At 40.6% G+C, this 12,802-nt stretch overlaps 1 protein-coding gene across 1 annotated transcript in view; it reads left to right on the top strand.

Moving 5' to 3' along the window:
* MDN1 (midasin AAA ATPase 1) overlaps positions 1 to 12,802 on the top strand; it is a 148,956-nt gene that overhangs the window by 82,886 nt on the left and 53,268 nt on the right. The window contains exons 45-54 of the mRNA XM_018572096.1: positions 877 to 993; positions 1,125 to 1,333; positions 3,060 to 3,208; positions 3,683 to 3,879; positions 4,888 to 5,108; positions 5,345 to 5,458; positions 6,503 to 6,635; positions 9,317 to 9,423; positions 9,701 to 9,834; positions 11,325 to 11,485. Coding sequence (XP_018427598.1) covers positions 877 to 993; positions 1,125 to 1,333; positions 3,060 to 3,208; positions 3,683 to 3,879; positions 4,888 to 5,108; positions 5,345 to 5,458; positions 6,503 to 6,635; positions 9,317 to 9,423; positions 9,701 to 9,834; positions 11,325 to 11,485 — 1,542 coding nt within the window. The remainder of the gene's footprint in view (positions 1 to 876; positions 994 to 1,124; positions 1,334 to 3,059; positions 3,209 to 3,682; positions 3,880 to 4,887; positions 5,109 to 5,344; positions 5,459 to 6,502; positions 6,636 to 9,316; positions 9,424 to 9,700; positions 9,835 to 11,324; positions 11,486 to 12,802) is intronic.

Here is a 12,802-nt window from a genome sequence, read left to right on the forward strand (position 1 = left end):
GAGAGAAAATAGGATTTTTGTACTCCCCGTAAAATCCTTTTCTCTCCGTTCATTGAAGGACACAGGCCCCGCCCTCTTTATGGGGTGTACACTCCTAACTGCTTGTTACTAAACTGGAGACTTGTCAGCAGGTGGGGGGTCTGGCCACCGGCAGGGGCCGCCCCTAGGCTGTAATTGGTCTTTAGTTTTGTGCCTAGCGTCCTTCTTCTGCAGGTGGCGATATTACCCTACCATTCAGGATCTACGATCTGTTGCCTGTGTCCTTCAATGAACAGAGAGAAAAGGATTTTTCGGTGAGTACAAAAATCCTATTTTTTCACAGTTTTGGCAATAATAATGTGTACATATTTAGTGTAGCTAAGAGAATGTAATTCATTATAAATTGTCTTATTGATCCTGATTTTATAGGGTATATATGTCTGGGATTTCATTTTAAGAGTTATAGGTCACAAAATACGAGGGGTGAAATACAATTTTGGCTCCTAATTTTGAATGGCCTCCTTGACACAATATTGTCTCATCATTTTTGTATTAAGGGTGGGTAGTTTGCCATAAAGGCTTTGCTCCACTTTTCTGGTTGTTCGGACTTTTAAATGGTCTTCCACCAGATTAAAATAAAATAAAAATAAAAAACCATTGCCAGTTGCTGTAGCTTTAGGGCACTTTGACACAGTCCAATCAGGAGGTGATTCATGCACTGCATATATCCTTCTGTGAATGTGTCTGGGTATAAGCAACCATCCTGAAGCTAATACTGTTGTTCAGATTATTTTAGTGTCTCATATTTTAGTATAGCAGGTGAGTGCAAAATAGTTTAACTTAAGCATAGGTTTAAGGGTCGCTTTCAAACTTGTAAATACTGCTTTGATTTTACAGCTCCTCTGTACTAGATCGCCTTAATGCATTACTGGAGCCTGGAGGTGTTCTCACTGTAAGTGAGAGAGGAGTTATTGATGGAACCATTCCGACTATAACACCACACCCAAACTTTAGGTAAGTTTCTCTTTATGGTGCTCAATTTCACATTATAAGGCAGAAAACTTGAGCTTGATTGTAGATTCGTGGTGGTTTTCATTGCTTAGGTTCTGCTTTTAAATGTGTTGATTTCTTCTATATTGTCACAGGCTGTTTTTGTCAATGGATCCTTCCCATGGGGAAATATCCAGAGCTATGAGGAATCGGGGCATTGAGGTTTATATGTCTGGAGATGGTGATGGAGTCATGTTCGATTCTTTTGACATCAAATATGTATTAAATGGTTTTGGTATTATTGGAGACCACATATGCAATGCTTTGATAGCAGTGCATGCTGACATTAAGGAATCTGTCATTGGTAAGTAGCAACTATCTTGTAATCTGTATTTACTTTACCACTATATTTTATATCATATCTGTCATAAATCTTTGCTCTCCTCAAACACTGTCATTCTCCAGTCTTTGGCTGCTCAAGGATAGACGAGTAGAAAGAAACTGAAATTGTTTTTATAGTAATCTGTATTATCTGTAACCACCTATGACCTTAAGGCCCGGTTTACACCACAAAGTCTGCGTTCCAGAGCGTTTGGCCTCTGGAATGCAAGCCGGCCGGCTCTTTGCATTCAGGGGGTGGGAGGGGTTATGGCTGTGCACTGAAGTCAATGGCACCACAGCCACGCCTGCACCTGGAACACAGGCACATTAGTATTAGCGTTCTGGTCCAGTGCGTTCTGCAAAATAGTGTTTGCAGTATTTTTGCAGATCACACTGGACGGGAATGCAGGCACTAATTTGCCTGCGTTCTGGGTGCAGGCAATCGCAATGTGGGGTGCGTGGCTGCGGCGCCATTAACTTCAATGCACCGTCCCGTTCCTGAACGCAGGGACCCGGCCAGCTTACGTTCCAGTACATTCCAGAGGCCTAATGCTCTGGAACACAGACTGTGGTGTGAACCGACCCTAAAGAATATGGCCATTGGCTAGAGCTTTGGTTGAGTTGAATTCACAGAAATTGGGTACCAGAAGTGAGAACTTCATATTTGCTGCCTCAGTTGCTTGAGGTAGGTTTCTGATTTGCATTTAGAATTGCCTTCTCTTGTAAGTTCAACCTGAAGTGTATTGTACACATATAATACCGTCACTTGTTCCTCTCCCTCACCCTTAGGGACAAGCTATTAAATAACATTTTTCTATCAAATCATATTGATTTGAAGAGATTCCTGTTTTTAGAACCAGTGATGTATTCACTGGTTGTGAGTTGCTGGAAGCGATTGGCAGTCTCATGTAAATATCACAGCATTCTGCCTTAGATCTTTTAAAAAAGAGTTCTATAAAAGAACACATCCCTGGGATCCCTTTTAGATGTGCCTGCTTCTCCTTCTGTCCACTGTGTGCTGCAGGCTTTAGCTGTGTAGTCTGCTGATTGGTTGACTAGGGCAGACGTATCTAAAGGGATGATGGGTAAGTAATGTCATGTAAAGCTCTGGAACAAAATGATTGATGGCATTAAAAGCCAATATCTGTAAGAGGCGAGACCACGACCTTGATTGATGAATGACATTGTTCATATACGAAAATGAAGGTGCGCTCAACTTCAAAGGGTCATATTGTGGAGATGTAAGTTTACAGGGAATTTAGAGTTATCAATTTCAACAAAGGAGAGGACTTGCTACCAGTCTGGAAAAAAGGGCATTGACAAGTTCAGATTTTCTAAAGCCAAAGCTTTTTTTTTTTTTTTTCCTCAGCAGAGCTGAAGAAAAGGCCTGTCCTCCTAGGACAGGACATAAGCCAAAAACTGAGGCATACTGGGAGTAAATAGGGTTCTCCTAGGCTGGCGTACAGTTTTTCTTCTGTGGGTGGCAGTGTAAGCTGACAGCTAATGACTCTCTCTGTCCCTTAATGGATGAGCAATGGATATACTTTGATTGTTTCTCATCATATTTTATGATGCATACAATACCTATTGTTTCAGGATTCATTTTTTAAAACCTTGTGATTTAGCAACATTTATTATTATATTAGAGAAGTAGTATAATTTATCAGTAGTTTACCATGAATTTCTACTAAATGGCTATGTGTTTCCAGGTTCTCCTTGCAGCTCTCTGTCGTACCTGCTCCATGCTGCTGCTCTGCTTTCCCAACAGCTGCAAAGAGGCCTTAGTCTGGAACAGGCTTTCCAAAGAGCCTGTAGTGAAGTGTTCATTTACTCACAGCACTCTCTCTTAGCCCAAAAGGTGAGCGCTTTCACTAATGTTACATATATTACTATAATATATCAAATAATGCCTTGTGATGTTACATGGAAAAGTCATGGCTGTATAGACTAAATATACATTTAATTTATTTGAAAGTTCTGTGTGAGGGATCAATGCAATTATTTGTCCCTCCTATCCAAAATGTGCAGCTTTCTAGGACTTGCCATACCCTCATTGTCTGAGTTATAACACGTGCCTAAATGGTTGTGGTTTTGTTGCATTTGTCATTTTGTTGAATAAATGTAGTAGACTTCCAGTGACATGTTTATGAATCTGATCAGTTATAGTGCTTCAGATTTCCATAGAAATATAGCATTTTTGCAACCTTTGACTGTAAGCTCTTCGAGGGCAGGGACTGATGTGAATGTGTACTACGTAAAGCGCTTTGTAAATTATCGCCACTATATAAATACCAATAATAAATACATCTGCTTATATGTTCTTGTTTTGTAGCAAGTGCACGAAATTATTACAAGACATGTTTGTAGTCTCACACCTTCAGACAATGGATCTTTGCTGTCCATTGGTCTGTGGCCCGACAAAGTGCCTTCTGCTCTTTTTTCTGCTGAAGATTCTCTCTTGTCTACTATTTCGCGGGATGGACAAGTCCTCCTTTATGTTTTGAACCGACACAGTTTACAAAGCAACAGGTAAAAAAAGTATAATGTGTTTTTTTTTTTGTTTTTTCCCCCCTTAATCAGCTTCCAGGACCACAACCTGAGAGATGATTAGTTCCTCCCTTTTATTGGAAACACACCTGACAGTTTAAAACCCCTCCCACCCACCTCGTCCCTCAGTAAAGAATGTGTTTCTTACAATCTAGGACTGTCGTGTGTTCTGACCGGTTTGGCCGTGTGGTCATGTGTCCCCCTCTGTGAAGCTCTGTTGAAGATATCTGCCCTGCGGCCTTGCTGTTTTGCAGAGGTTCCCCTTTTTTCCCCAAGAGGATGTCGTCCTCTTTCCTTAGGGGGATGACTCTTGATGCCCCCTGTCAGCCTTCCCTTCTGGATGCAAGATTAGTGTGCCTGTATGGCGGTGGCTGGTTTAGGTGAGCGGTAGGTGAGGCTGTGCACTGGACTGGTCACCAGTCTTCACAGATTGTGTAGATCCAGCTCCTCATGATTTTAGTATTTGTGAGGTGCTTCTTACAGGCCCTACATGATAGGATAAGCACAAGGCCAATCTATCTTTTATTTTAGTTAAGTCTAGTGCTAGTTTACTAGTATAATATACAACTAGCCTGCATCAGGGTAGTATAGACTATGAATGGCAAACCACAAGTGACAAAAAAGGAGGTTTTCACATGCTTTTTTCTTGGGGATGCCGTTGGCAAAAAACAATTTCTGTAGCATGTTAATCCTAAAATTTCCATGTGGTTGAAATGGTAGGTGAATACTCTGTCTGTTTATGTGTGTTTTTTCTTCTGAAATCTCCCACTGATTCTGCAGCTTCTAGGTTAGGAAATGTCTGTTCTGACTTATGTGCTGGTTCTTGCTGCAAAAATCCTGTTGCATATGTAACCCTATTTGAATGATCTCATTCCCTTAGGAATTCCTGGTTTACTAGAGCTACAAGTGTGTAATTCTCAGTGTGATGGCAATTCGGCAAACTCGGTAATTTAATGAAATTACATCTGTTTTTTCCTTGTCTCCATATAGGACTTTTCCTCTTGCTTTGCAAGATCTTGAAAAGATAGGACAGTCCAATCCCACAGACAGTCTTAACTTCAGCGCTGTAGAGTTGGAAGCTCAGTGGATGGATGAATCTATAGTTATTCAGCAGTCTGTCCAACTCATCTTGGAGAAATCAACATCAGCAGACTGGATGCTAAGGATGCGATGGCTGTGCCACTTGGCAAAAAAGCTACCAGCTGAAATGGGTATATTTTTTTTCTTCTGCTGTGTGCCTTCTGTCTCTGCCTGTCTTTTATGTAATGTCAGTTGTCAGGAGTGTAGTTTTACTGTATATCCAGGAATCTGTGCTTTGTTTTTTTTTGTGTTTTTTTTTACAATTTTTTGTACGTTTTGTTTCTTGCAAAGCCTTATGTATTTCTGTTAATATTGTTGAATGACTCTTCTAAACACTTGTACTTTTGTTTATTCAAAATGTGAACAGATCAGATCCATACAGAAATAGATGCTGGAGGACATGCTTTGAGCAGATTTTACTCTAGTCCACTCCCTAAAGAAATGAATAGCGTGATAAAACTCATCCAGACTTTTATTTTAGGTAGGTGGCTGAATACATAAGGGGAAAACACTCTGTTCCATACAAACTTTTCCTTTGGCAGTTGTTTTGATCTATAATTATAGTTTTCTAAAAGTTTTGTCTGAAGCTAGAATGGCTTGTCATTTCCAAAATAGCTGATCCACTATACCCGTATACCTTTACATCTGTACTTGCTTTACTTTGACTGATTTGAGAATTGTCATTCAAAAATTAGTGAAGATTTACTTAAATCAGGTGTGCCCACAATTTGTGTTAAGATCTACTTTTCAAATGACGAGCTACATGAGATCTACCCCAACGCAAAAAAAAAACCTCCCTCGCTCTCTCTCCCCTGGCTCACCTTGCTGTATTTTGCAAACAGTGTAGTGCAACAGGATGTGTAAACTAATATTCTTTGAGGCAACACTTCAACCACCAGTATCCACCAGAAAGGTGTCAGGTGGCTTGGCTCAGCAGACTCAGGCTAATAAGTAATCATATGTGCACAGCTAAATAAATATATCAAAATGGAATAAAGGGGCCACCATTCACACCCTTCGTGATCTACCAGCATCAGATTTAAGAGCTACTGGTAGATCACGATCTACCTAATGGGCACCCCTGACTTAAATTATCCAATCACATTCAGATGCAATAAACAGACATTTGCTTTTACATGACTGGATAATTGAAGTGAATATTTTCTTTTTTTAAATGAAGATTAACTCCTTTTGTGGATCAGCCTCATTGTGTCTGTGTTCCATCCCACCACTGATAATTGTTTAAAGCACTCAGTGAGTTTTATTTTTCACAGAAAGGTGTTTTGTTAAGGAGTTATGTTAAATGGTCTCTTTATTGACAACTAGTGCTTATAATTGCACTAGCTTTACTGAAGAATTAACATAGAGGTATTTTGATCATTTTAGTATGTCACATTCACTGCAGGTATCTCTTCCAGCTGCATTTGTTTTGAATGATCTGCAGTGAATGGTCAATGTTACATTGAATATTTTATAACTATGCCAAATATTTTGCAAAAGTGATTCTTTTTTCTTTTAACATCAGATGAGAATTGTATACCACTTGATCTCCGTTGGAATATGCAGTTATTGGACGTTGTAAAACATTCCCTTAGCCTCGACACAGGCATGGAATCTGATAAGGAGCTATTTCGCATGCTTGACAATGTTATAAACAGGTAAAATGTATAGGTAACAGTGTGTGTGTGTGCATTTTTTTAAAAATTGACAGTTGCTGAACCATAGTAAACTTGTGTCATTGTATTCATGTTTTTTTTTTTCACTTTTGTAGTCAAAATTGAGAAACCCACACCATTTTTGTGTTCCTGTTCACACAGCATACTTAATATATTTGAAAAAAATGACCTTTTAGTAGTTTCTTTAGTGAAAGGCTTTGGTCAGACTGCAGGCTATCCTGAACAGTTTGTGAGTGTGTCTCCAATACAAAGGGGGACTGATTGCATTCCTTTAATTACCATGCCATGCTTCTACATCTTTAAACCTTGGTCAGCACACACTGTTCAAATCTTGTTTACAACTGGGGAGATCTCCCAGAACAGTACAGACGGGGTTCATTTTGGTAAACATCTCCCCATTCAGCTCAAGCTCCCTCCTTGAAATTACAGAGAATGGGAAACCATACTCTTTTGGAGCTTTCTGAAAAAAGAATGAATATTAAGTTAGTGCTATATGAATGGGAGCAAATATAAAATTAGGTGTTATCGCGATTCCACTGCAAAAGTGCAAATACACTTTAAAGGTACCTGTGCTGATAAATCTCCCCACTCCTTCCTGACCATACCCCCCAATCCTATAACAAGTGGCTACTAAAAAGCATGTATAGCATGCTTGTGTTTTAAGGCTTAACTCTGACTATTCTTGTGATTCTGCAAATTTAGTTTAGGCGTGTTAACATGCTACTGTTTAATAAAATTATTTAAATAATTTTAATAATAAAATACACAAGTAAAAAAAAAAGCAACATTTATCATAAAATAGTGGCTGTACTTAAGTTATAGCAGAAGAATGGTTGCTGAAGTAGCAGTTGCACCTTCATTCCTGCCCATTTGGAGAGGCCCATGATCTCTGACAATGTGACTTTAGATTGCTGAGTCTGGTTGATGGAATCTTTGTATACATAAAAAAAAAAAAAATCTTATAAACCTGTAAAGATCAGTACAGGCTTAGCTTTTACTTAGCTTACTAGTGGAAGTTCTGAATCCATAAACAGACCTTCATTGTGGAGAAACTAGGTTCCGCTTTGCTGTCTAAAAACTGGTTTGCTCCCTTTGAAAAAAAAAAACCTGCTTTAGTATGGTGTGAAGAATATAACAGTGCAACCCCAGGGCGTGAATTGTAAGGTCTTTTTAATGTGTTCTCACGTGTCTGCCTAATGATACTTCAGATCAAGGTGTGCTCCAGACACTTAAAGGAGATCTATGAGGTGAGTGCTTTTCACCCACCTCATAGTTCTAGCCGACCTGTGACAATGAGACTGTCACAGGTCGGCTCAGTAGATCGAGAGGTGAGCGAACACATACCGGCGTTCGCTCACCTCTCGATCCTGTCACGGCTCTCTGCCGTGACAGGGGAGGGGCTGGATTCCCCCCGCTCCGATCCTCCAGCGATGACTGGCGGAACGGACAGGGGAGGGAGCGGGTACAGCTGGCTCTGGCCCTGGATAGGCAAAGCCAGTTGTCACTCACGCAGCTGGGCGGATCCAGACATAATTGTCGGGATCCGCTTCAGCTGCGAGGTCTCAGTATACCGTGAGCTGTATCTCGCGGTATACTGAGCTTAGGGTGACTGAAAGACGCTAGTTTGTGTCCTCCCGTTACACTAAGGAGAACTATGGGGAAAAGCCCTAACCTGTCTGAGATTTGACAGGGCTCCTTACTTGGTAATAAAGATCGGCTAACATTGCAGAGAGACTGCTATATGTCAGACTTGGGGAATAAATAATAACGAGGGTGATAGTAAAGATTGTCCTGTTTTTAGGTTTGCTCTGGATGTTGAAATTAAGGATATATATTTATTATAACTAAAAGTTGAAAATTTGCTTGAAGTTATTTTTTTAAATAGTACCCCTTGAATAGCTACATAATATCCACTACTGAATAAATTGGGATGTGAAATGTACAATTACACAAATAAGTGGCTTCCTCTTCTAGCAATAGAGAAACATGGATATTGTGCTAGTTTCCTCTTGATTCAGATTGCTAGACATTCAAGATATTTTAAAGTTTTTGTGGTTATACACATTAAAGTTCAACCTAGTTTAAATGCTTGTATCAGTGTCAGGTCTTCTTTTTTTACACCTTATGCTATTTCTAATTATTTAATTTTGCCATATATGCTAGTTCTGCTTCTTGCTTCATAGTGCTATACAGAGGCTGTACATTACTTGTCCTTTCTCTCAATGCAATATTATTCAGCACAACTAAAATTCACTGTTCGTTTTAAATACACTGTAGTTTCCCTTTAAATTAAAAGTATATTGGTTATGTTTATGAAAAGGCCTATTTATAAAGCACTAAAGCTGATGCTTAAATTCACTACACAATGGTTGTCAGGGCAGTGACTTTTCCTCCTCTCGCCTTACGTTAATGACATCTGAATTTGAGATAGAGATATAGTGTCTGAAAGTGAGCAATTTCTGCTGTGTCTTATTGGAAAAACCTATAGTGCTCTGTGAATCCTGAGTCAAGGACACACTGTTGTTTGTGAAAGGAGAGAATCTATGGGAACAATATATTTAAAAAAGTGTCTAAATCAGTTTAAGACTAACAAAAACAATAGACTAAACTCATTTAAGGTTGCATATAGCAAGGATTACTTAGTCTTGTTTTTTTTCTTACAGGGGATTGGTTCTTCTCAACCGGCAAAGACAGTCATATATTGAGACTACCTCATCCAAAAACCTGAAGAGATCAAGTGCTTTGAAAATTGCTGTAGATTTTCACCAAGGTAGCTTTTACCCTTGTAGATTGTTTTTTAATTACGCAGTAGGTAGAAGTTACTTCTTTAACCTTTAATGCAAAACAAACAAAACAAATATACAGAGCTTAGAAAATGAATCTCCAGAGTTTTTGCTTTATACAAGTACCAAATGTATACGTAATCCTATATATTATAATAGTCTCTAGAATAAATAACAAGCTTTTATCATACAACATTTTGATTTCACTGTTTGTTGCATTGTAGATTCTCCTAACCTTGTGTTTTTTGTTTTTTTGCGGTTTAGATCCTGCTGTTCACCATGATCTTCCTCACCCAGTGGTTGCCCATCTTGTTGCTTTCTTTGACCTATGGGACATTCTTGTGTTTGAGTACCTTCAGTCCAACCACACGCCACTATCAAATGAAGCTACAAGTGAGGTGAGATTTTGCCTGCTGCACAAAATTCCAATTGTTTGCTTTCTGTTTTTCCTAATAGTCTGAAAGTTTTGAAGTTAAGGGAGGAAAGGAGGGGTAGAATTTGGCATTTTTTCCTCTATTGTCCAAGGAGGGACACAGCTCTGAAGAATTGTGAGACGTAGAGTTATGCTGTTGCCTCTTGGAGACATGGACACTAGGCAAACAAATAAAAGCCTATCACTTTTAGGCCAGAACCCTTTTCACCTGGCAGTTTCGCTTTTTGTCTTCAGGAGAATGGATGTCTCCTTCTGCTTTGTTTTAGTTTGTGAAGAGCTTCTACTACCAAGGGCTGCTATCTGGTTCATACATATATTCTGGGATTTCTCACTAGCTAACCGTAATGAGAGATTCATACCTTATGTTAAATCCTGGTAGCTTCTCTGGTCTTCAAGATGCAGCTAATCTCTGGTCTTGGTACTTATGACTTGTCCTGCGGTGGTCATGAAGTAGGTCATCTCTGGTCTCCGTACTCATGCCTCGTCCTGTGTTTCTGTTTTCATAATTTAATGGTCAGGCCACTATTACCGGATATATCGGGAACAGGACCGTGGAGTTGAGTAAAAAAACGTATTTACCTCATGATTATAAGGCGTCCTGTTCTCGAGCTAAAGATTTTCAATGGATTTCTTGGAGTCCTAAGGTGCTATATAAAATCTGCCCACTCTGCATGCTTTCCGTCACCCGGGAGGCTTTTTGGCATTGGTGGACATCAAGTTTGCCTATCTGCACATGCCCATTAGTGCTACCTGTGTTTTTGCTGTGGACAGGCAGAAAAAGGGGAGCCTTGGTCATCGGAGAAATCTTGTCTTCCGATCAACATTATAAAGCAATTTGACTGTCCTTGCAGTGCTGGTTCACTTATCTGGATGGCCATCCCATCTGCGCTCTTTCGGACACTGCTATGACAGTGGCATACATCAACCATCTGGGAGGGTCCAGAAGTCTTGCCACCGCCAGAGAGAGCAGAACTTCATGTTCCAGCCTTGTCCACTGTTTACAGGCATGGACAGTTGGCCAGGCAGACTTTGATAGCATCTAAACCTGAGAGTTTCTCCTACACCTGGATGTGTTCCATGACCTGTGTCACAACTGGGGAAAGCTGGATGTGGATCTCATGTCCTCCAGGTTCAACAGTTTATGTTCTGGTGTGTGGTCTACTTGATCAGTACATCCTGTGCTTTGCCTTTCGTCAACTGAAAATCCATTACTTGTTGGCTTTGATCGAGATTCAGTTGAATTTTGTAGCTGCGGATTGGCCCAAGCAAATGTGGTTCTCTGACCTGACCAGGCACCTGGTAAACTCTAAACTTCAAAAACTGCCCTTTAAACCCAACAGAAAAATTCCTCTCCCTACTTTTACCCATAATGTGGAATGTTTACTTTTTAATGCAAAACATTAGATAACCTGTTTCAATGATGTAGTAATTGTGGTTGTTTTTTTTTCTTTTTAGTTGTTATGTTGCCTCAGGTGGCGTGATCGGTTCAGGGTGCTGTCTGAGACCGTTGGATTAGAGACAGCTGATTTGGCCTTGCTAAACTTTCATTGGCACTGGGTGGAAAAATACTCCTTAAAACCGATTACACAGCTGTTCTTTGGACATGAGCATCACAGGTATGTGTCAATGCATATATGCTTAATATCTGCTAAAAGCTCTCCAGCTCTGCTGAATGATTGGATAAAGATAGTTTACATTTTTCATGGTTTTTGTTACAAATGTTCCTTACATAAACTGTTTATATAACTGCTCTGTATGTCATCTAACTTAATTATATCACTGATGCAATGGTGCTGGCATCATAGGTTTGCCTAAACGAAAAGTTCTAATAAAGTGCACAAAATAGCTGAATTCTGCTTTTTCTTTTTTACATATTCAGTACATATCTTTACAGGAATCCTTAAGTGCTAAAAAGACATCTAATATTCTTCAGCCAAGGGAACACTATACCTGTGCTCCAGTGTATTTTAAGTGTAAGGGCCCATTCACACCAGATACCGTGCGTTCCAGCCCGATTATAGCCAGAACGCACTGCCTCGCATTGCGACCGGCTCACTTTTTTGTGGGACAGAAGGGGGCGTGACCATAGCCACGCCCTCCGGCCTCAATGTGATCGGCCGCACAGGATCGCACATTATGCTTGCGGTCTGGTGCGATCAAAATAGTGCTTGCAGCATTTTGATTGTACCGGACCGCAGGCATAATGTGCCTTGCGGCCGGAGGGCGTGGCTACGGTGCCATTCACTTCAATGGCCCGCCACGCCCCCTCCTGCTCCACAGAATAGAGAATATAGTATCTTCCTACTTGCCATACAATCTTTCTCTTCCTCCATTCAAGGACACATTCCTCTCCCCTGATATATTATTGTTCCTTCTTTTTGATGCTAAATCTGGTACTGATTAAAATGTTCGTGTTCGATTAATCGAAATTTTTTTTAATTGATTAATTTCGATTAATTCTAACGCACATACAGATCCAACTACATTGGCCTATACACATACAGCACAGCAATGAAGTAATAAAATGAACTAGGATCACACTAATCCAGCACATTATTAATCTCACGTGCCCCACTCAATATGGCCGCCGCTTGAGTGGGGCAACTCAGAATAATAACGTGCTGGATTAGATGTGCTGTATGTGTATAGGCCAATGCCTTGGAGTTTGGTCCACACTTGTGGGCAGGTGCGTCCCGAGGCTGGGTGACACCGGAAGCGGTAACAGAGTCACCCCGCCGAGACGTCACTGCGCACACGCGTGACGATGTCATCGCGCACGCGCGGCAGTATTCTGATACCTGTCGGCGGCCATCTTGGTGATGGACACCGGCAGAGAGAGGAGGGGACAGTCACCAGGCAGGATAAGGTATGCCGCCGGGTCCCCTCCTCTCTCCTGATACTGTCGGGCGTTCGGTCCATGACCGAGCGCCCGA

Source organism: Nanorana parkeri, unplaced genomic scaffold (genome assembly GCF_000935625.1).
Source record: "Nanorana parkeri isolate BGI_ZX_2015 unplaced genomic scaffold, ASM93562v1 scaffold1937, whole genome shotgun sequence".
Taxonomy (NCBI): domain Eukaryota; kingdom Metazoa; phylum Chordata; class Amphibia; order Anura; family Dicroglossidae; genus Nanorana; species Nanorana parkeri.